At 31.1% G+C, this 22,407-nt stretch overlaps 1 protein-coding gene across 1 annotated transcript; it reads left to right on the top strand.

The window, feature by feature from the left end:
- Window positions 1–468: 468 nt before the first annotated feature.
- Window positions 469–18,811, top strand: LOC111637898. The gene is made up of 9 exons (XM_023383502.1): window positions 469–531; window positions 7,312–7,508; window positions 11,963–12,066; window positions 12,147–12,174; window positions 12,256–12,405; window positions 12,487–12,631; window positions 16,555–16,784; window positions 17,790–18,064; window positions 18,409–18,811. Exons 1-9 carry the CDS (start codon window positions 474–476, stop codon window positions 18,698–18,700), a joined length of 1,479 nt encoding a protein of 492 aa, XP_023239270.1. The 5' UTR covers window positions 469–473; the 3' UTR covers window positions 18,701–18,811.
- Window positions 18,812–22,407: the final 3,596 nt, after the last annotated feature.

Here is a 22,407-nt window from a genome sequence, read left to right as displayed (position 1 = left end):
TTTCATTGTTATATTTAGGGAATAATAATTGAAAATTTTCTTAGTGTGCGTTCTCGTGACGCACACTAAGAAAAAAATTTTTCGAAATGCTTCCTACGAAGTAGAGGGAGAGGATTAAGTTTTCAACAATGAAAGTGTTAAGTAACAATGGAAGTGTCAATAATAAAAGTGTTAACAATGGAAATGTTAAGAGAAAGCAACGTGCAAAATTTACAGGCGTAGAGTCGTTTTTGCGTTTTTGTGAGATATCGAACATATTTTTAGACCCATCTAAATATTTTCTAATTAGTCAAGAAACAGGTAGACCTAATTTTTGCATTCTGTGGAAACGGGTAAGATTGGCTGTAATGTAATAATCTTAATCTTCGCTATCGTTATTTTTTGCCCAAGCAACGCCGGGCTTATCTGCTAGTTGAAAAATAAACTGTTTAATTTTTTTTCTGCTTTTATTAGGACATTCTGCTGAGAGAAGAATGTATATCGTATTATCTTATGTTGCTATCACACTTATTTGTAAAGAAACAACAATGAGTAAGTATCTATATAACTAAGTTATCATAATTTTTTTAAATCAAAATTCAATTTAATTTAAAAATAAATATTGATATAACTAAATTTGATTCATTAAATTTAGTTTATTTTTATCCGGCTGCAATTATAAAAAGTTTCACTTATATAAATTATAACTGTTTTCTTTCTGTTCTCATCTGAACAACTGAGTTCGATGAAAAAAAGACGAGAATAAATATAGGAAACTCTTACAGACTGACCGCCCAGATTAACTATAGAAAAACTTTCGATTAAAATTGCAAGTCATGTTATTTCAATTCATAACTTTTTCTGAGAGGTGTTAGATAGATGACCGGCATTACTATATTGTTAAAGAGAAAGTATGATGTAAAGATGCACTATCTGAGTAATGAGATATGATGTAAAGACTACTAATCTGAGGTAAAGAGCTGAATATTAAGTTACGAATATGAGCTGTATATTCATTTAAATAAATAAATAATATAATTAAAATTTCTAGTCTCAAATTGTGACGGTGTCTGTCACAATAAATAAATGCTCGTTGTGTTTTACTTTCCTGGCTTTTGTAACGACACTGGAAAGAAAGTACACGTGTCGAATTTGATTCTCTGGGTTTTAGCGAATATGAACGTTTTGAGATCTTCTGGCCTCTAAAATTAAAAAAAAAAAACTTTTGATGATTGCGTACTTTGCTGTATAATTTGTTTAATTTCAGAATGGGATAACGATTAAGAAACGAAATTTATCACGGTAAGTTTCTTATATAAGAGTCGTTGATCTACTAAGTTTTAGAGGGTAGAACTCAAAGGACTACGGAGTACAGGAGTCATTTGTCATATCTCGAAAAAATTTTTCACTCCGTATTGATATTTACAATATTTTTAAAAGCTCATATCTATCCTTACACATTTTTAATTAGTAATATAAAAGTTATTTTTTAATAAAATGTTTTAATAGATGGCACCTCACACAATTTTAAATTTGAACTACTGTCACTGTTTTTTAATACTAAATATTTTTACATGACGATTTTTATAATAATTCAACAAAATTTAAGCATTTGTTATTATTTAAAGTTTAGGTCATAGGGTATTTTATATTTTCGGAACTTGTTAATGGTCAACCTAGTCTTCTTGTTCGAGTGCCAGAACTCTTGAGCAAAAGCACTTGCCAGCCTTTTAGTTCCGTTATGACTTATTAGTGTTTTACTATTGTAGAATTATTTCATTTGATAAATAGATTCTTATATTATTATGAATTGTCAGATATGCATCGATCATTTTTATTTTACTTTAAAATAAAAACTGTAAAATAAGTGGTCATTGTAACGAGCAAAATAACTACATTTGCGATAATGACAATAAAATCGTTTGTAACGGTTGCAGATAAGAGTTGTGAGAATTAACTCATCTGTAAGAGTCACGGGATCATTTAGAGCGAAAAATGTTTTCTCTGTGAAATATTTTAACAGATGAAACAAAAGCATCTTAAAATTTCAAAATTCATCGTAAATTTTCACAATTTTGTCATGAAATAACTTTATCAATTATCGATGAACAATAAATTTTATGGTTATAAATACTTGTAACTGATAAAATGCAATATTAATGTAAGTTATATCAATATTTACGCAATAATTGCTATTTATTTGCGAAAGATCAGATTGATCCCACGGTGTTAAAAACGTAAATAGGGTAAACATTCCTAAATCAATACATATAATAAAGGTAAGTGTACAATGTGCCTGCCGCTAAAACTCAAAAACGAATTCCGGTACGATGAAGGAAGTTATATGTTGTAGTAGCCCTCTATTTCCCATCAATAAAGTAGGTTCTCGTTTTTACCTGAAGGGCGTGCTGTTGAAGATATAAGGGCTGGAAGTTTCGCCCTCTAAAAATTTCTAAAACCGTCCAGAACATTCAAGAGTGTTCGAGTGCATTTCACAACATCGCAGAATGTTCCGGGACGTTCTGAAATGTCCGGGAACATCCTGGAACATCCCAGATCATTCTGGAACATTCCAGAACACTCTCGAATGTTGTGGAATGTTCTGGAACATTGTGGGCCATTCGAAACCTTTTTTGTATGGGTTAAACTACCCATTCGTAGCAGTATATAAAGCAAGATCCGTCGTGGGTTCGAACGTTCTTATCAGTGACAAAGGGAAGAACCGAAAAAAAAGTGAAAATTCCAAAGTAGTGCAGTGAGTGAATAAAAACAGTGAAATTTGAGTAGTTAAAGTGATATAGTGACTGAATATAAACTCTCGAATGTTGTGGAAAATTCTATTGTGCACTCTGGAACGAATGCACAATGGCACATAAAAATCACTCGAAGCCATGGACAGATCATTAGAGGACTTGCCAGGAAACTCTAAAGTGATGTGAGGAGCTCTGCTCATACTCTTAGGAGATTTTCGACAAACACTTTTAGTTATCCCCAATTTAACATTAGCAGACGAGATCAATGCATGCTTAAAAAATCACATCTCTTGCCACACATAGAAATACTGCAATTAACAAAAAATGTGAGAGTTGAACTCTCGAAAGACGAAACAACACTACATTTTTCTCAAAAACGTTTACAAATAGGCGAAGGTACGTATCCCACATACCAGACGACAGTCCTCATTGAACTCTACAGTGACTTTTGCAACATAGCCACTACTGAAAACGAACTCATCGACCAAAGTTATCCAAACATTGTTCACAACTATACCAATCCAGAGTGGCTATTTCAAAGGGCAATTTTGGAAACTAAAAATAATGTTGTCGACGATATCAACTTTAATATTCAAAAAAAAATTCCCGGTGAGGAGAGAATATACAAATGGATTGATACGATGGTAAACGTTAAAGAAAACACTTTCTTCAACTTCCCTGCAGAATTTTTAAACTTTTTCCAAGTACTAGGAATGCCATTACACTGCCTTCGACTGAAAATTGGATCTCCGATCATACTACTCAGAAATCCACCAAAACTATGTAACAAAACTTCGTTTTTGAAACATTTTGGATAAAATTTTGATCCCACATATTTTAGATTCCTTGTATATTAATACACTTTCTTCTTTCACTCGCTAACTTGCGGCGTTAAAAGTATGTTTTTTATATTGATAACAGTTCGATGACAACTCAGAATACCAGCTTTTGAACCTAAAGATACTCAGAATATATCCAAATAATATTATCTAAACTATTATTATTATTTCACTTCTCTAATTGCCAATAATTCGTTATTGAGTAGTCATTGTGTTTGATGTGTCTAAAATTTCACATCTAAAGCTAAGAATGTTGTTCAAATAGCTTTAGAAATTTGAAGTGTAGAGCGTCGTTTATCCGAATCAATTGGAGACTGGGGTTGTTCGGATAACTTGTTTTTCGGATAACCGATTATGTACGAAAAAATACATTAACCTATCCCGAAAAAGTACATTAACCTATTTTACTCCGTTGCGTGTCGCTTCGCGTTGTATTTTCGTCGATGTTAAGCCTAATGTAAACTTTTTAAAATAATAATCGTTGCCATTGTATCGATAAAAATTATTTCTTTATTTTTACAAACAAAATAAATATATTAAAAAATATAAAAACAAAAAAAGTTTATACTTTAGAAGTTATCTAGTATCAAAAACGTTTGATTCAGCATGACACATTTTTCAGAGAAACACCATACAAAAGTGACAGTGCTGCCCGCTAAAACACATACACAAACATAAAAAATATTGGAGTAGCCCAAGATATTGCTAAAGATTGCAGTGCCACAGCACTAGCGAAAATTTAAATTTGCTGACTGGAATTCTTTCGGATAACCGACGTTTCGGATAACCGACTTTCGGATAAACGACGCTCTACTGTATTTCCATTTATTAGTTTATTGAAATATCAAAGAATAATTCACTTATCATCAACATTTTTTTTTTTAAATTCAGATCAGTTGTATTTCAAATTTTAACTAATATTTATAACATTTTAACCAACATTTATTAAAATTAACAATTTTATTCGTGTTATAATAAAAATATTTCTGCTAACAATTAAATATCTAACAACGAGTTGCGTAACTTTTCCAACTGTTATGAATTTTCATTAAAAATAACTTTAATATTATTAAGGAAAAAGTAAAATTGTGTGTGGTGGTATCTGTTATGATATTTTGTTATTAAAAGATATTTTATTTTAATGATAATAAAAATGGAAAAATGCTTAATTTAAGGTTAGTAATGAGTTTTATGAAAAATATAGGGGAGACCGGGGCAACTTCGGCATGCGGGGTAAGTTTGTCAAGCGCTTTTTTTTAAAAAGAAATTTAAAAAAGACTTTGGTTATAGGTTAGGCAGTTGAGTTTTATAGGTGGCTTGTTGAGTGTTGTGTTTTTATTGTTTTCCAACAAGCGTAGTTGAATTATTAAGCAAATTTTCATTTTCGTTCAATTCCATATAATATTTTTTCCATTTATATTGAATTGGCAGGTTTTGTTATAATTCCATGATAACGAAAGTTACTTTTCCTGTTAGAAGGATGTAACTTCAACTTATTCACGTGGCCAGATCGTGGCTTGGCATTCTGTTCTCAGGGTTGTACTTAATGTTTCGAAATCATGACTAGCGGGGTAAGATCGGCAACATAAAGCCACATTAGAAGCAAAGGATAAAAATCAAACAGATGATAAATGAAAACATGTTTGCATTTGTTATTCATGTATATATGTCTTTGAACTTGCATTTCGTTGTAATAATATTAAATGGGTGTTGGATTTGTATTTCTTTGTTTTAATAGTGAATTCCAACTTATACATTGTTAATAACATAATTTTATATACGTGCCTATCTTGCCCCATTACTGTTGCCCCTATACCAGGGGCAACTTTAATAAAAATAATTAAAATAATTACAACTTTACAAAAAGAGAGAAGTTGCCGATCTTGCCCCTATACCCGGGGCAACTTCGTCAATTTCTCTCTTCTTGTAAAGTTGTAATTATTTTAATTATTTTTATTTCCAAACTGATTTTAACCAGTTCTATAGTAAGAAAACATTCCAATAGACAATATGCGAAACTTTTTTTTCAGTTTACAGCAGTATTTATTACACAAAATTTAAGTAAAGCTTAACATGCCGATCTTGCCCCGGTCTCCCCTAAATGTTTATAACGAATAAAAACTTCATTATCACCTTTGTCTATTTCTTTACCACCAAAATTTAATAGCATTAACGCATCTCAAATGTGACGCAACAAGTAAAAATTCGTTTCTTATTCTCTACCCCATGTTATGATATTTAGCGAAACAGACGCCAATATAAAAACATACATACATATCCACGCAATTTTTTGTCGTTTCATAGACTTTTTCGGATTAAGGGAGCAAAAAAATGGAGATATGCAAACAATCAAACAATTTTCATACTCTACCTTGTTACGTATACATAATAGCCAGGAAAGTAAAAATAACAGTTTACTATAACCAAAGAAAATTTTTAAATTTAACATATTCGGCATATCTAGGAAATTTCAAATATCGTCTTACATCATTTATTTAATAAAAATTAGATATCACGAAATTACTCACATTTATCGCATTTGTAAAGTATCTGACTTTGGATAAAAAGTTAAGAATCTGAACGGTTATCAAACAATTAATATGATTAAATATGGAGTTTAATAAATAGATCTTGTAAACAACCTAATCTAGATCAGAGACGTTTTCTAGAGAAAAGATTCTAAATCATTTCTTTCATCTTTCAATGAAGAGAACGAATAAATATTACTTTCTTATGAAGTAAAATTATTTCTCTCGCCAAATCGTTATTTAATTATTCTGAGAAAATAAACGTATATCTTCTACATATGGCTTACATTAACAGAAATGACATTTGTCACTTTTGGCAAAAAGAGGACATCGAAATTTTCTTTCACAAGCCCTTATCTCCAATTTTCACAATTCTCTGGATATTTAACCCTCTGCACATTCCATTAGCGAATATGAATGCAGGATTTCTATCGGTCAAAATTTTTGACGTAAAGGGCGATTTTCCCCGATTCGAGGAGTTTTATCAAAAATTTTAAATCCCAAAGTCTCAAAAACCTCCAATCCCAGAGTTACTCGGAAAAGGAATTAAATTGTGTGCTCAATAGTTCTTTTACTCATTTGCCTCCTCTCCGAACATCGACGTACATCGATCTACAGAACGACACTTCAAAAACTTCAGTCGAGGTAGTATGTTTTACTTGATGTATACTGTCTCTCTTACGTGAATAGATAAGGATTTAAAATTTCCTTATATATCTATATTTTTATTTTATTTTGTTATAAATAAATTTTGTTCTGTTTGATTAAATAATCTCGTACTAGAACTTAACTCTACGCCGAAGTCTTATCACGGATCTACGATCCTTTCCTCTCGGAAAAGTTTATTAATTTATTCATTAGCGTGCCTAACACTCTAATTAGACAGGTGTCAGGAACAACCAACAGGAAGATCATAAGAACTTCCTGTACCTAAATTTTATACTGCTAAAATCATCCTAGCGACTCTGCAGACAAATTTTACAGATGTGTCATAACACTTAAGAAAAGCAATTCTTACCCACAGGATTCCCACAAAGACATATTTCACTGTAATTTCAACATATCCATGCTATGAAAGTCTAAATATAACTACAACAAACTGTTCGTATTACATATTTTTAGTGAACAAATCCTCATAAAATTAGATTCATTTCACGAATATTTTATCTCATATTATTCAGTGTAATTTATTTTTTAACTACATATTACTAGGCGATATTCTGCTAAAACTGAACGAAAGAGGAATCCCCACACAGATAAAGTGCGTGGAGAATAGAAACAACGAAAACAACGAAACTGCGAGAATCAAAATGTTTTATTTGCCATCGCTTTGGTCTGAACAGCATCCTATTTCTATAACAATTAACAAAACCTCAACTGTTGAAGTTGGAAAGAAAATGTTAAAAATTGTAAGTTGCTAATTAATTTCTATCTTTTTTTTTTAACATTTATGAATTTCTTTTAGTGTTCCGAACATGACATCTGCGAAACTCATCTGTACAAATTTAAGTATGAAACTCAGATACAAGAAAATCTTACATTAACAGTAGATCCGTTACGGGTAAGTACATTTGGTACAGCTAACAGATATACAATTGATACGAACGTAATAAGAACACGTACGTTGATACGAACATAATTTTGTAATTTCCGAATTATTACGGAACACAAAATTAATTATTCGCTTTTATATTGATAAATTAACCATTCTGCAGTGATCGACAGATATATCCATGAAGGACGATTGTGTGCACTGCTAAACGACGGATATATCTGTGGTTTACCAGTTGTTTTTGGTAATATCCGCAAAAACAATTTGCGGATATCGCCAAAAACTATCGCGAAAAAAAATTCACATAAAAAATGAATTATGTGACAATAAATAACATTTTACTTTACTGGACATAACTGTTTAAAAATTTATTCCGAAACGGTAATGAGAAAAACGTCCGGAAAAATCCTTTAAAAATTTCGTACGTTTATTCTCCACCACGTAGGGATAGCACTATACATGACTAACCCACTGTTGAAAGATTAATTATTTGTATGGTGTATACTCAAACTTTTAAGTATACACCATGTCGTTTCACATCAACTAGACTTTTCTAATGAAAAAGCAAACACTCAAATTTAAATGCAATTTTATTTTTTTTACCATGTGCCCATCCAGAATTCATACATTTTTGTAGCAATCATGCGACTAGTCAAACGTTTTCAGAAATCCATTGCGAGTAGGATACCTATAATGATAAACTTTATATTCTAAAGCTATTGTGTTTTCTCTTCGAGTCTATCTGTATCTTTGGTGACAAAGCAAAATCAACCAGAACCAAATTCGTCTGAGTTAGACAAATGGTCGTCAAAGGCAATCTTTTTCTTTGTCGTCTTGGCAATCTTCAAGTCTGAAAGCATCTATGCCACTGGAAGTCTTGAATATGGCTAAGGGAATATGCCGCGTGAGAGCTACAAGTTATGCATGCGTTAATAGGTACTTTTTTTGTAGGAATCATGAAAATAACTCTATTCAAAAACGGGGGCACATATTTAAAAACATTCCTTACGTAAATATTTTTCAGAGCTCTATTCCACATATTTGCATAGTCGGTATATCAATCCAATACTCTTATACCGACTATGTCAGTTCTCTTATTGGTTACAGCTATATAGTTCTAAATAGAAACATTTTAATTATTGCCACACTATACAGTACTCCTAATGAATTAAATCGGATTTCTTTTTTTCGACATGGAGTGTAACTTTGGTAATTCATGTTATAATCGTAACAATATAAATTTTTTCCATTAATGGTAAGCCTGATATGCAATGCAATCAAAGCCTCAATAGAAAAAAGAAGAGAAAGCTTGACATAAAATCTATAGCTACAGAAACTACAGAAAAATCTTCTAAAATTAAAAAGCAAGTAAGATGTCCAACAAGAAAAAAATAAAATAAAATATATTTTACTAGCAGATCAGCCTAACGTTGCTCGGACAAAGGGTAATGACAGCTAAGGTTAAGATTGTTAGATTATAGCCAATCTGAGACGTCTTCACCGGGTAGAATAATTAGGTTTCATTCTTATGAAAGTAATTAGAAAGTTTTTAGATGGGTCTGAAAATATGTTCGATTCTTCACAAAAAAACGCATCTAAAATAGTATAGTAAAATCTGAGTTCATTGTAATCTTTCTTTCTCTCTCCCCACCAGAGTGGAATTTCAGAAAATCACTCCATTGTGTACATACTCATTACGTACCCTTTGTACCAAATTTCAATTTTCAACTTATAATCGTTTGCACTCTGCGCTTAATAATAATAACAATACTATTATGCCATATTTTGAAACCGTGTCGTTCTTTTTGTTTGTTCTATAAGCGCAATGTAGCGTAATAACAATCACTTGGCACTCTTCACTTCTTTATTTCACTTTTCGTTGATACCCGTTTACACACGTTTCGGGCCTTATTTGCTCCTCCTCAGTCAACTTAAAAACAGAAATGCCATCCTTAGGTGAATTTTACCACAAGCGGGAGCCATACGATATACACTGGATTGCCTCAAATACTAAGCCCAAGACTTAACTTTAGTTGGTATACACAAGACATATTTATAACAGCATTTGACTTTCACGACCAGGTTTTTTGAATTTGAAGATCACTCAAATTTCATGAAATACGTTCCCAGGAGACTTTCGAAAATGTAAAGGAAAAACTGGAATAGACGTGTAGCACAGTTCTATCTTCTTTAGTGTTAATAACCTTTGGTATATAATCAACAAAACTGAACTTCTTTTTGACTAATACTTTTTTGTTCGTATTTAATGCTAGTGATAGTTGACGGAATTAAACTTCACTTTGGCGAATCTCTTTACTCTGCTGTCAGCATGTCCATCAGTTTCCCATATGCTACTATTATGGTGATTTGCATAATCAAGCGTTCTTTTGAAATGGCGAGCCAAGGCTTTCACGATTTAAATCATTTTTAATCATAAATTTTAAAAATTCATTTTTACTATTTTGAGTAAAGTTTTGCAAAAATCAAAAATAATCATTTTTCCTATTTAATGCTGGTTTTCAGCGAATTCTCTGTAAAGAGATTTTTATAGTATTTTTAACCAATTATCGTTAATTTTTAAACCTACGTTTTTATTTATACAATGTTTATTTTTTTAAATTTCTATACTTTCTTTCAATTTTCTATTATAAGCTTCATTCCAATGTATAACTTCAAAAGAGTATGTGAGTATTGGGATGACATATGTGTTTATTGCTTTAAATGTGTGTTTTGCATTTAACTGTGTTCTGAGAATAGCATGAAACCTACTTTGATATTCTTTAATTAATCTTTGCTTTATTTGTGTATGTTCTGTTAATTTGGCCTGTTGGAAACCTAAATACTTGTAGAATTCACCATCTTCCATGGATTCAATAATGTCTCCATTTTCAAGTGCAAAATCTTCTTTCTTTAGGATTCCTTTTTCTATGTTAAGTGTTTTGCATTGGTTTAAGCCGAAATCCATTTGTACATCCTTGGTGTATAAATGCGTGATTTGTAGGAGCTGCTGTAGTTGTTTTTGTGTGGATGCATAGAGTTTTATGTTGTCCATGTACATGAGATGTGACAGCGTATACTGTGTTGTTTTTTCATGTCTGATATTGTAGCCATATTGCGTGTTGTTTAACATGTTGGATAATGGGTTCAGGGCTAGGCGGAACCAGAAACGACTCAAGGAATCTCCTTGAAAACTTCCTCGCCTAGTAAATATTTGGTTTGTTTGTATGGAAGTGTTACTAACCTTGAGATATAGTGTTGTTCTCCAGTGCTGCATAGTGTTATGGAAAAATGCAATGAGTGATGGATGTATTTTGTACATGTGTAGAATATGTAGCAGCCAACTATGTGGAACACTGGCGAATGCTTTTCTGTAGTTATATATGCCATGTGTATGTTTCTGTGTTGTTTGTGTGCTTGCCGTAGAATGACTGAATATATGAGTAACTGTTATTATTATCATTATCATTATTATTATTATCGTCATCATCATTATCAACCCATTTCAATTATATATATACTAGCAGGTAGGCCCGGCGTTGCTCGGGCAAAAGTAACGATAACTAAAATAAAGGTTATTACGTTACAGTCAACCTTACCCGTTTTCACAGAATGCAAGAATTGGGTCCCCTTGTTTCCAGACTAATTAGAGAATTTTTAGATGGGTCTAAAAATATGTTTGATTTTCTGCAAAAACGAAAAAAAATGCATATGCGTATTGCACGTCGCTTTCTCTTAACAATTCCCTTGTTACGTAACATTTCCATTGTTGACACTTCCATTGTTACTTAAAATTTTTATTGTTACTGAAAACTTCCATTGTTACTTAACACTTCCATTGTTACTTAGCACTTCCATTGTTACTTAACACTTCCATTGTTGATGGAAGTGCTAAGACTTAATCCTGTTCCTCTCCTCGGGGGAGAGGAACAGGATTAAGAATTTCGAAAAATTCCTTCTTAGTGTGCGTTATCCTAACGTACCCTAACTGTGTACCAAATTTCAACTTTCAACTCCTAACCGTTTCGGCTCTGCGCTTATTATTATTATTATCATTATTATCAACTTGTCTCGATTATATATTAGATATATAAACAAAACATATATTGGACTTCGAACTCGAATGAAAGTTATAAATAAACTCTCGGCTTCATTTTCATCATTATTTATAACTCTCACTCTAGTTCGAAGTCCACAATATTTGGAAAACACGGTTTCAAAAACAACATAAAAATATATTCTTTGTTAAGTTTCCACACTTGATAAACAATTTCAAAATTAACCTTATAACAAAATTTATTAAATATTTTGTAGGACGCAAGTGTTTTCGAATTTGATGAAGATTACAATATTTTACTTCGAGACACCTCACTTTTGGTGAAATATTTTAAACTTTTACAAGAACTTTATGGTTTTAAGTTAGTTTAGTTAATATATTATATAAAGTTAATGTCAATATCAGATAATATATAATGTTTACAAAATTGGTCATTCACAGAATTGAAACAGTAGATTCCACACATGCGGTATGTGATGCTTTATTGTATTTATAAAATACGAATTAAGTATACTTGATATTAAAGTTCTATTCAATTTTTATAAATTAGGCACCTATTGCTCTTCCTTGTCGTCGACAACCTTATGCTTGGAATTATTATTTATCTCCAGCAATTACAGAAGTTTCACCCATATTTGTCATCAAGGCAGCGCAGCCACTCGAAAAATCTGTTGCTCTTCTGAAACCTTTCCAAGGTTTAGTGAGTATTTCTTGTATTGTTATGAATGAAAAACTTTTGTATATTACACTCATACGTAAATTTTAATTATTTTTACTTTAGCTCTGGATTTTCATTAGTGCAACCATTCCATTGCTGTTATCATTATCGTTTGTCATTTTCAAAGTGGAAGCAAGAATTTGTCATAAGAAGCCATTGCGTTTTACATCAATATTTTGGACGATATTACGATGTTTGTTACGTCAAGGTACGTATAATATGCATAGCATAACTCCGCTACATAGTGTATGAGATACCTTTAGTGAAAATTAAATGAATTCCACAAGTTTGAAGTATTGCATAACAGAAATTTAAATGTATTTTCAACTAGTTTTACCAATGAACATTATGTCGGTGTGTTTGTCCATATTATTATTAAATGGTATTTTTCAGACAACGATGTTATTGTAGACATCATGTCACAAACAGTATAGAGCAAATTTCAAAAGTGATTTAACATTAATTAGTTACAATTGAATATTGTAATATAATTTATATTTCATTGTTATTCAGACAGTTGGATAGAGAATTTCAGCATAATTGATGCGCTGAAAGTACAAGTAGCCAATTATTATTTTTTACTTCTATGTCCTTACATCTTTACATTACTGTGTTTATACTGTCTACTTGGAACTTGTTTATTAAATAATAAGACTTATTACATTGGTGTAGTTTTTAAGTAGCTTTTTGTAAATGATAATTCAGAGTTTATACAAGCAGTGTAATGTGTAGCATAGCATTATTTTTCTTCGTGGAAATCACCAATGAATATATTTCTGTACGTCTTTTATATGAAGATGATATACTTTTAATGTCATCTTTTGTTTCCACTATTTTAATAAGAATAAATTCATTGTGGAATATTGTCAGATTAACCAACTAATAGTAAATTTAGAAAAAACAAAAATCATGGTTTCAGTAGAGAAGAAAAGCTACGAAAATGAGAGTAGTATTGTTTGGAAGGCACTAAATTGTAAAGTTAAGTAAAGTCTACTTTACTTAACTTTACTTTACTTAACTAAATTGTAAAGTTAAGTAAAGTAGACTTTACTTAAGTAAAGTCTACTTTACTTAACTTTTCTCATTCATTTTACTTTAAACATATAATGACTGAGATTAAAATTATAATTTTCAATTTTATTAAGTAATTTCTCAAAACAAATGCATTCCCAGTTAAACGCATTTATCATCTAAATCTTTCAGTTCCTAAACCGCTGATTAGACATGAAATAACTAGAACACTTTTCCATTAACTCTCCTACTAATCTTATTTCGATTTTGGAAGAAATGAATTGAATTATTTACTGAAGATCACAGAAAACCGATATATTATAAAATTATCTCTGTAAATCAACAAAACAACTTTTATGAATAATTGGCCTATTTCAGTAAATTACTTAATTAACCCATTGGGATTCTCTTTTGAATATGAATAGTGTTTCCTCAACACAAATTCATTTCAAATTGAACATCAACTGTCCGGAAGTGATTAGTGATATTCTATTGGTTACAAGAGGTCTCATACTTAAAAAAGAAAAACTATACTAATTTCATAGCCAATACCATTTCCTTCGACCCCAAGAACTTATTTATTATCTATCTATCCTGAAATATTATGTCAAATTACTTACTATAAAATTTCTATTAAATAACAGCGCGATAACATATAAAGGAATAAGAATCAAAATAGTAGATAATACTAAATGTTTTTTTTTCAAAATAATTGATAAAAATATCAAAAGTCACCTAGGATCTGTCACAAAAGTTTAAGTAAAAGGATTTTTCATGACAAAGATTTAAAATAATAAACTTTCGATTTATCTAACAAGACAAATGAAATCATAATGCATCATAATAAATATTAAAATGATAAATTTAAAAATTTAACAGTTATTAAATTACATAGAATTATAGAAATTTTGTTAGATGTTGCTGTCCCAAAAGTTTACGTTATAATATTATTTTAGTTATTTCTTAAGAAAATTATTGCACATATTCTTTAATGAATGACATCACTTATTGGTATTAACAATAAAATATCGTAAAATCTAGTTTTTATAACGGTTATTTTTTAAATTAAAAAACAAATAACAGAAAAATTAATACATCCAAAGTAAATTAGTTTTCATCATACGAAGTGACAAAAATTTGGAAATTGAAAGCAAGTGCAAATTTAGTTACTGAAATTTTAAGCAAAATAGGTTTTTCGGCTTCAGAAATATATAAAGTTTGTTCAAAAAAGGAAAATTTTAAACCTGCATCCCGTTTAGGTCGACCTAAACTAACATAACCCACAGGTAAAAATTGTATAATTAGACTATTATCTAGACAAAATTTTTTAGTTAGACAAGTTTTAAGAGAGTCTAACTTAAATATTTCTAAAAATGCTGTGCATAAAAATTTAAGTAAAAATTCTTATATTAAACTAACAAGAATGTGTAAAACACATCTCAAACCAAAACATCTTAAAGGAGGTTTGGAATAGGCAAAAAACTACACGCAGTAGAAATATGAACGGATAAGAAAACTTTTCAGTAATGAGAAAAAGTAAAACTCAGATAATGCTGATGGCAAAAATTACTATTGGCATGACGTAAAATAATAAAACCGAATGTTTTACAGCAGAAAACAAGGTGGTGGCTCTCTAATGGTAATGGTGTTGAGGCATTTGGATTCAACAGAATTTCCAGTCTAGCATTTCTTTCTGGACGTCAGAAAGTTTTCAAGACAACTTTAGAACAACGCTTTTATTCATGGTACAAATACAACCAAAAACTGGCTTCGGAGTCAAAATGTGAATGCTGTGAAATGGCCTGCAAGAAGTTCTGACCAAAACTCTATAGAAAACATATAGGGGATCGTGGCTAAAAGTGGTTCTCAGTTTTTCAATGTTACAAAACTTAAATATGCAATTGATAATTAATGGTATAACTCGAAACCAGAATTGTTACAAACGCTTGTAAATTCAATGCTAAATCGAGTGAAATAAAAACAAAAGCACAATTAACCGTTAAAAATTTTTTTTCGATGAAATTTTTCAAATTCATCTGAACTTTTGCAACAACAATGTTTAAAAAAAAAATTTTATTTTTCTAAGAATCTTAATATCTGTTAAATTGTTAAAATTTTCTTGTTAGTGATTGTTAATGTGATGTATTGTGAACTCATTTCATTTATAACATCAATCAAAAGTTCAGTATTCTAAAAGTTATTGAAAAAAAATTAATTTAAATAAATCTTTGAGACAGACCTTATTTCCTTCATGCATGCATCTTTCCTATTTAAACGATTTCATACCTGGTAAAAATTTGATTATTATCATCATCATGCTTATATTTCGTCATGCTTATATTTCGGAATGAAATATAAGCATGTCGATATTGTATATGAGCCTGGGCGTGACGAAAAATTTTACTTAAAAAATTTATCAAGAGAAAAAATCATAGAAGATAATTAAACTATATTTCACAGACTTATTTCCTTGTATTCTTTGTAAGTTCATGGTGACACGTTAAATGTGTCACCCGGAACCAACGAGTGACTTACGAGTATTTTAAGGTATTAACATATTGCGAACTTACTGTGAGTTCTCTCTTCGTCAGAGTCGCGATAAGTTTTTCCCTCTTTTTTTAGCAATTGTGCTAAGCACCTGTATTAAATTTTTCGTAGCCATTATGCTAAGCTTCTGAAATTTGAATAAGAGCTATTAATAAACAGGTATTTTTTGTTAAATGATAACTTGTGGAGTGTACTTCTTCTGGTAGTCTCCTTCCCCTTCTATTCGGAATCCGGAAGCCTAAAAGCGCGACCACTCGCGAAACGAAATTTGCGATCAACTCGGTTTCTGTGTCTGTCCTAAAAGACACAGTGGTGTCAGTCTGACAAAGCTCCAAGGAGGTACCGACCCTGCAATCGCATGTATAAATTTCATAACTTTTGTTTGGTCGCTATGATTTAAATATTTCCAATTCTGCTTGTAAAAACATTAAGTTGTATTAATAAAAATATTATTAATATTAATTCCATTACAAGTGTTCAAACTTTTCAGCGATTCTCTACTTCTCTTACATTTCAAATACTTTTATTAATACATTAAATTATAATATATTTTATTAATGAAATTATTTACAGATGTTGATATTGATTCAGTTTATTTGAATACATTACGTATCACTTTCGGCATTTGGATGATGATGGCTTTCGTTTTGACTTCTGGATATCTTGGCATACTTCCATCATATATGATTTTTCCTGGAGAAGAGAAAATTCCTCAAACTTTTAAAGAATTATTAGCTGTGTCTTCGGATGAAAAATACTATTTGGGTGTTATAACTTTTTCCTTGCAATATGTCTCACTCTGGGTAAGTGAAATATAGACAAATAAGAATACGATACTGATTACGCAGGGCTATTCTAATTAGTTAATTCCTACTTAAAAATTGTCAGGATCCTCGACATGCATATAGTCCAGAGTACTGAAATTTCAGATACACGTAAATGACATTTATTTCGAAAACTAACTGCAACATATATTACTAACCAGCGTAGTTACACATTGCATTCCCCAATGCATTCGTAACGTTTAATCTCTATTACAAGAGGTAGCAGTTTCCATTGGAAGAACCTCATTTCAAATGCAACATTGAAACATCTTGGCTGCTATTATTACCTGATCTTACTATCTACACTGCCGGCCCGAGCAAACTCAGCTCCCTAGGCAAATGTCTTTGACGTCGCCCCCTTTAAAAAAATTAAAGACTGTCAATCACAATTTAATATGCAGCACGAAATATCGCAATCGTGAGATTGCAGCGCTACTTTTAAAATGGCAACTCGCAGGTCTACACGTGCAAAAGGATTGTGATCAAAACACATTTATTTTTTCGTTATTTATTGTAATTTATGCATGTACTTTCACCATACCGCCCCAAATTCAGGCGCCGTAGGCCATCGCCCAGTTCTGCTATATGAACAGGCCGGCCCTGTCTATCTGATTCATAATACTAGAGCTTTCTGAAGATGCGTGTGTTTTCAAGGGATTCTTGTAATTTGGTAAATTCAAAGAAGTGCATTCATAAATGGTATCTGTTCTTTATCTCATCTGACATGTTAGTTTTTTCTGTTGATGATGTTGTTCTTCTAATAAAAACTGCTGCAATGAGTAATGGCAGAGGTTATACAATTTGAAACTGTTTTCTAAATAACTGTCATTTCCGTGTTCTAGAATATCTCAAGTCTAAATTACACTACAGGCTTTAGAATGAGCACTAGTCATCTCTAAGCAGGAATATCTTTATCGTAAATGCTCTGTATTTTTTATATAGCTATAAATTTTAATATAGCTTAGTATAATTTTCAAATAATAGAGTTTAGTCTGGAAACAACAACCAAATGAAATTCTAGAAGATATCAGAGAATACATCAGTGAATACAGCTTGGCAAACATACAAAACGTATCGCATGGATTGGAGCATGTTTTGAATGATAATGGCTGCCTGATTTCATGCAATAACGATATTCAACTGGGAATTGAAGAATTCGGAAGAAGTAAATTTTTCATATCTTCAGATATTTTGAACACAGAATTTCATTTTATTTGCATGAGAGAGTACTTTCCGTATATCTTTGAATTCCGACGGATGTAAGTACAGAGAATATTTTAATATAGGAAACCAAGTTATACAGGATTGTTCAAAAGTAACGCACTAGAGGTAACTTCATGCATAGCACGTATATATGTCCAATTAGCAGTACTGCATGTGTTGTATTTTAATAAAATCATTAAACACCACAGTTTTTTATGTTACACATTTAATACTAATTTATCGTAATTAAGTGTTCGTTATGCCTTGTTGGTAATGACAATGTACTGTACACTGTAAACTTCATTTCCCTCTGATATGACCTGATACCTGCTGTGCATGAAAGAATCCTCTGAGTGTTACTTCTAAATAACTTTAGATATTATGTATATTATATTTATAGGACTACCATCATTCAGCAATCTGGAATCGCTGAGAAACTACTTCGAGATTCACAGGAAGATGTTCGAAGACAAAGAGAATTCTACGAAACTGTAGAGATAGAAGAGGAAGATAAACTAAAAGTAGAGCATATTATAGGCTCTATTTATATACTAATTGCTGGATATGTAATTTCAATAACAGTTTTCTTCATGGAGGTTATTGTACACTGCGGGAGAAAGTGCGTATCTCGAATTAAAGCAAGAAAGTATCGAAGTTTCTGTTTGTGCAAACTTAGAGTACACCAGAAGTGAAAAAGTTGATAATATTTTATTTTCATTTATTCAAAGAAAATTAATATTTGAAAACAATTGTTGTTATGTCACTTAATAGGGATTGTGCATGATTACTACTTTTATATAATTTTCTCGTGAACTTTCTGCATATCTATGTATATGAAAGTGTCAATTGACAAAATTATATTTTATGAACAGAAGTAATTATTTATCTAATTTGCACTAAATGTATCTATTCATCTATCTCTCTATATAAATACACAATAAATATGTCTTTTGTAATTTACAAAAAGTAATGGAAAATATTTACATGGCCAGAAAGAAGTCTGGTAGATGTAACTTTGCACGAAAAATCTAAGACTGGAAATTAAAATTATTAAAATGGCACTTTTGCTTTGTTATTAACAGAACTTTATAAAGTCAACACACCTTAATACTGAGAAAGTTCATTTATTCTGCTAAACAATCGTTTTCAACACATCCCATGGGTCATCATCAGGTTAAAGACGTTCGAATTAATGGTTTATCGAATAACACGTTCAAATTTAAAATATATTGAAACGTGTGCAGTATATTGAAATCAAATTAAGTAAACATGCATAACAAATTTAATACAATAAACAAGAATAAACCAAATAACATAAAAATAAAATAAAAAATACGGTAATTCCCCACAATACAATATGTAAAAATTTTTTATACTAACTCAAGTTTTTATTAATTTAAGCCTGTTGGATGTATCATCTTACGAGTTGTTTCTGATTATATATTTCCATGCCGACTGTAAAATGGTTGCATCCTTATAGTTTAAACATTTTTCCGTTAAGCTATCTCATACTTCTCTGTTGTGGATGCAAGCGTTGGCGAGTGCCCATTTGCAATGATTCTGGCCTCTTCCCATTTAACTATGGATTCATCAGTCTGCGATATTTTTGATAACGGTGTTGTATATTGGCTTATTGATACGTTGTACTTATGCTCTTTCACCTTTATCTTAAGGTTTGTGACTCCTATATATTCTTTGTCTATTCCCAATCGGTCGTTCTTGTAACTATTGCCTACACTTTTGGTTGTTCTTTCTCATTAATTTTTTCTTAGTCATTTCTGGACAACGTGTATAAGATGGGATTATTATGAATAATAATCATATGTTCACGAAGCTGGCATTTAATGTCAAAAAATTCTTCATACAACTCAGACTAAATAAAAATGAGATTATTTTCAATGATAAGTTTCTGGATACTCTCAAATCATATGCCCAAGATGTAATAAATCATTATCTAAATTCCATATATTCTGTGAATGTTTTAAAGTAAATGAGATGAGTCAAAAGTATGATATAAATATAATAGCCAAATGTTCCAACGAATCTGAGATGTATAAGATCCTTGATAGAGTAAATATTATTACTATTTTTAAAATATATAACTATATGAACTTTTTTTTTAAAACATATTGTAATTAATATCTAATGTTAACAAAAGCGTTATTTATATAACGTGTGAACCAATTAGATATTTATTTTTGCCCTTTATAGGATCGTTGTATGGGGCAATGAGGCGTTCAACCTTTCTTACTCCAAATCCCAAGACTTTCTTTACTTCTTGAATTCTATTTGCTTCCTCTATTGTATTTATCATGTTTGAAAAATACTGAAACGCTCTTCTGATCAGAGCCCTAAAGGCTGAGAGTTTATATGCAGTAGGATCATTAGATGTCGATGGTATATATAACGGCTCAGGAGTAGGTTTGATATACACTTTTGTGTATAGTGATCCGTTCCGAAATGCAATATCAATGTCCAAGAAGTGTAATTCGTTGTTACTAATCTGTTCTAGGTTCAGTTTTATACTATGTTGGTCGAAATTCATTTGCTTCAAGAATTGGTGTATTTTTGTATCGTTCTTCCATATGATGAACACATCATTTACATATCTTTTGTACAAGATTGTCCTCTTTAAAGTTCATAATGTGTGATGTGTTCCATTTTTCTTACAACCAACTCTCAGAGCAAGCCAGATATTGGGCTGGCTAACGGGACTCCCTTTAATTCTTGAAAATTTTACTTTCGAAACCGAAAAATGATTGAAAGCATACAAAATCTGCAATCATATCTTGGTCTTTGCGATACGCGGATGCATTCAGATGTAACTCACATAATAGGTCTACTAGTGTATCAAAACATGAAGTAAGATTTATCGATGGATACATGCTGTCGAAGTCCATAAATGATTCAACTTCGTTATCCATTGACGATAGCTCATGCAGATCATTTACCAAGTTAAACGTGTTTTTGTAACAAATTGGTAGTCTTCAATTAGCTTCGACAAGTACTTATGCATACGTTTTTCCTGCTTATAGGTTAGTTTTTTACATTTCACTATAACAGGCCTAATTTCTTTGTTGTTTTTATGCGTTTTTGCGAACCCAAACAACCTGGATACACTTGGGCTCGTGATATGAGCTCCTTTTAGTCCTTTTAAGAAAGGAGATATTAACGTTATGGGCGATCTTTCTAATTTCCTTAATTATCTGTCGAATCCTTGATAGTCGTATCTGTGATCGTCTGTTTCTTCTGGCTTCTATTGATAATATAAACATTTTGTTTCCTTATACATTACCTTCAATTACAGCTACAAACTTTAACGCGTGAAGCATGTGACAAAATATTATTATATCGATTATTAATTTTTTTGAATACACCTGAGACCCATGACAATATATATTATCCTACTTTAAGTATTATTATTTTATTTAGAAGTCATTTNTTCGATTTTGTGACCGGCAGTGAGATCGCACAGCGAGAATAGAGTAGGAAACGAAGCAACCGTAAAATTTTGCGAAAATGCAGATCAAATTTGAACCTGAGTACCTAAAGAGGATTTAGAATTCTGCGTGACCACCTGATCAATAACGTTGATTTAGAATGAAACTGTAAAGCTATAGCGCAGGAAAAAATACGAAAATTTGACACTAGAACGAGCAACGTTATCATTGGATAATGACAAATGCTAAAGCTGTAAATACTATAATTTAGAAAAAATTTTGATCATAAGATATCGCACATTATAATTTTTCGAGTCGAAAATAATAGCGTAACAATTTGGCTATAATTTATTTTCCACAATTGAACGAAGCGTGATGTGATGCGACTCGAATAAGATTTCAAGGAACAACGAAGTATTTAATTATTTAAAAGATTTTTAATAAATAAAATTTCAAACCATAAAGTAAAACCAATCATTCTGCCCATTCAAAAATTTTTATTGTACAATAGATGTAAGTAGATAATTTACGTAGAGATGCCAAAATTTTGCATTTAGAAATACAGTACAGTGTTTGGTCGGCTGTATTTCGTTTATTTAGGATGAGTCTGATATGAGAGCGGATCATGAATGAAGGGTAGGAACGATGCCAAGATCTGTATTATTTAGGACAAATTATGGTGATTTGGAGCTGATTCTATTCCAGATTCCTTATGTCAGTAGGTTGATTTCACCCACTGCTCAGCATTCCGAAAATACATTAAGGAATTCTGCTGTACCGTAGTTAACATTTATGCAACTTTTTGGTGGCGCTAGTGAAATGTAAACATGGCTACGAATCGAGGATAACGCATGTAGATATATTTTAACTTTGTATTAAAACAATGGGACGATGTTGCTCTTTTCCCCAGTGTAAATTTAAACAGGGAGATTATTATAATGAACAGAAAATTCGCTTTC

Source organism: Centruroides sculpturatus, unplaced genomic scaffold, assembly GCF_000671375.1.
Source record: "Centruroides sculpturatus isolate CEXI.00-Female unplaced genomic scaffold, Cexi_2.0 scaffold893, whole genome shotgun sequence".
Taxonomy (NCBI): domain Eukaryota; kingdom Metazoa; phylum Arthropoda; class Arachnida; order Scorpiones; family Buthidae; genus Centruroides; species Centruroides sculpturatus.
This window is presented reverse-complemented; position numbering and strand designations above follow the sequence as displayed.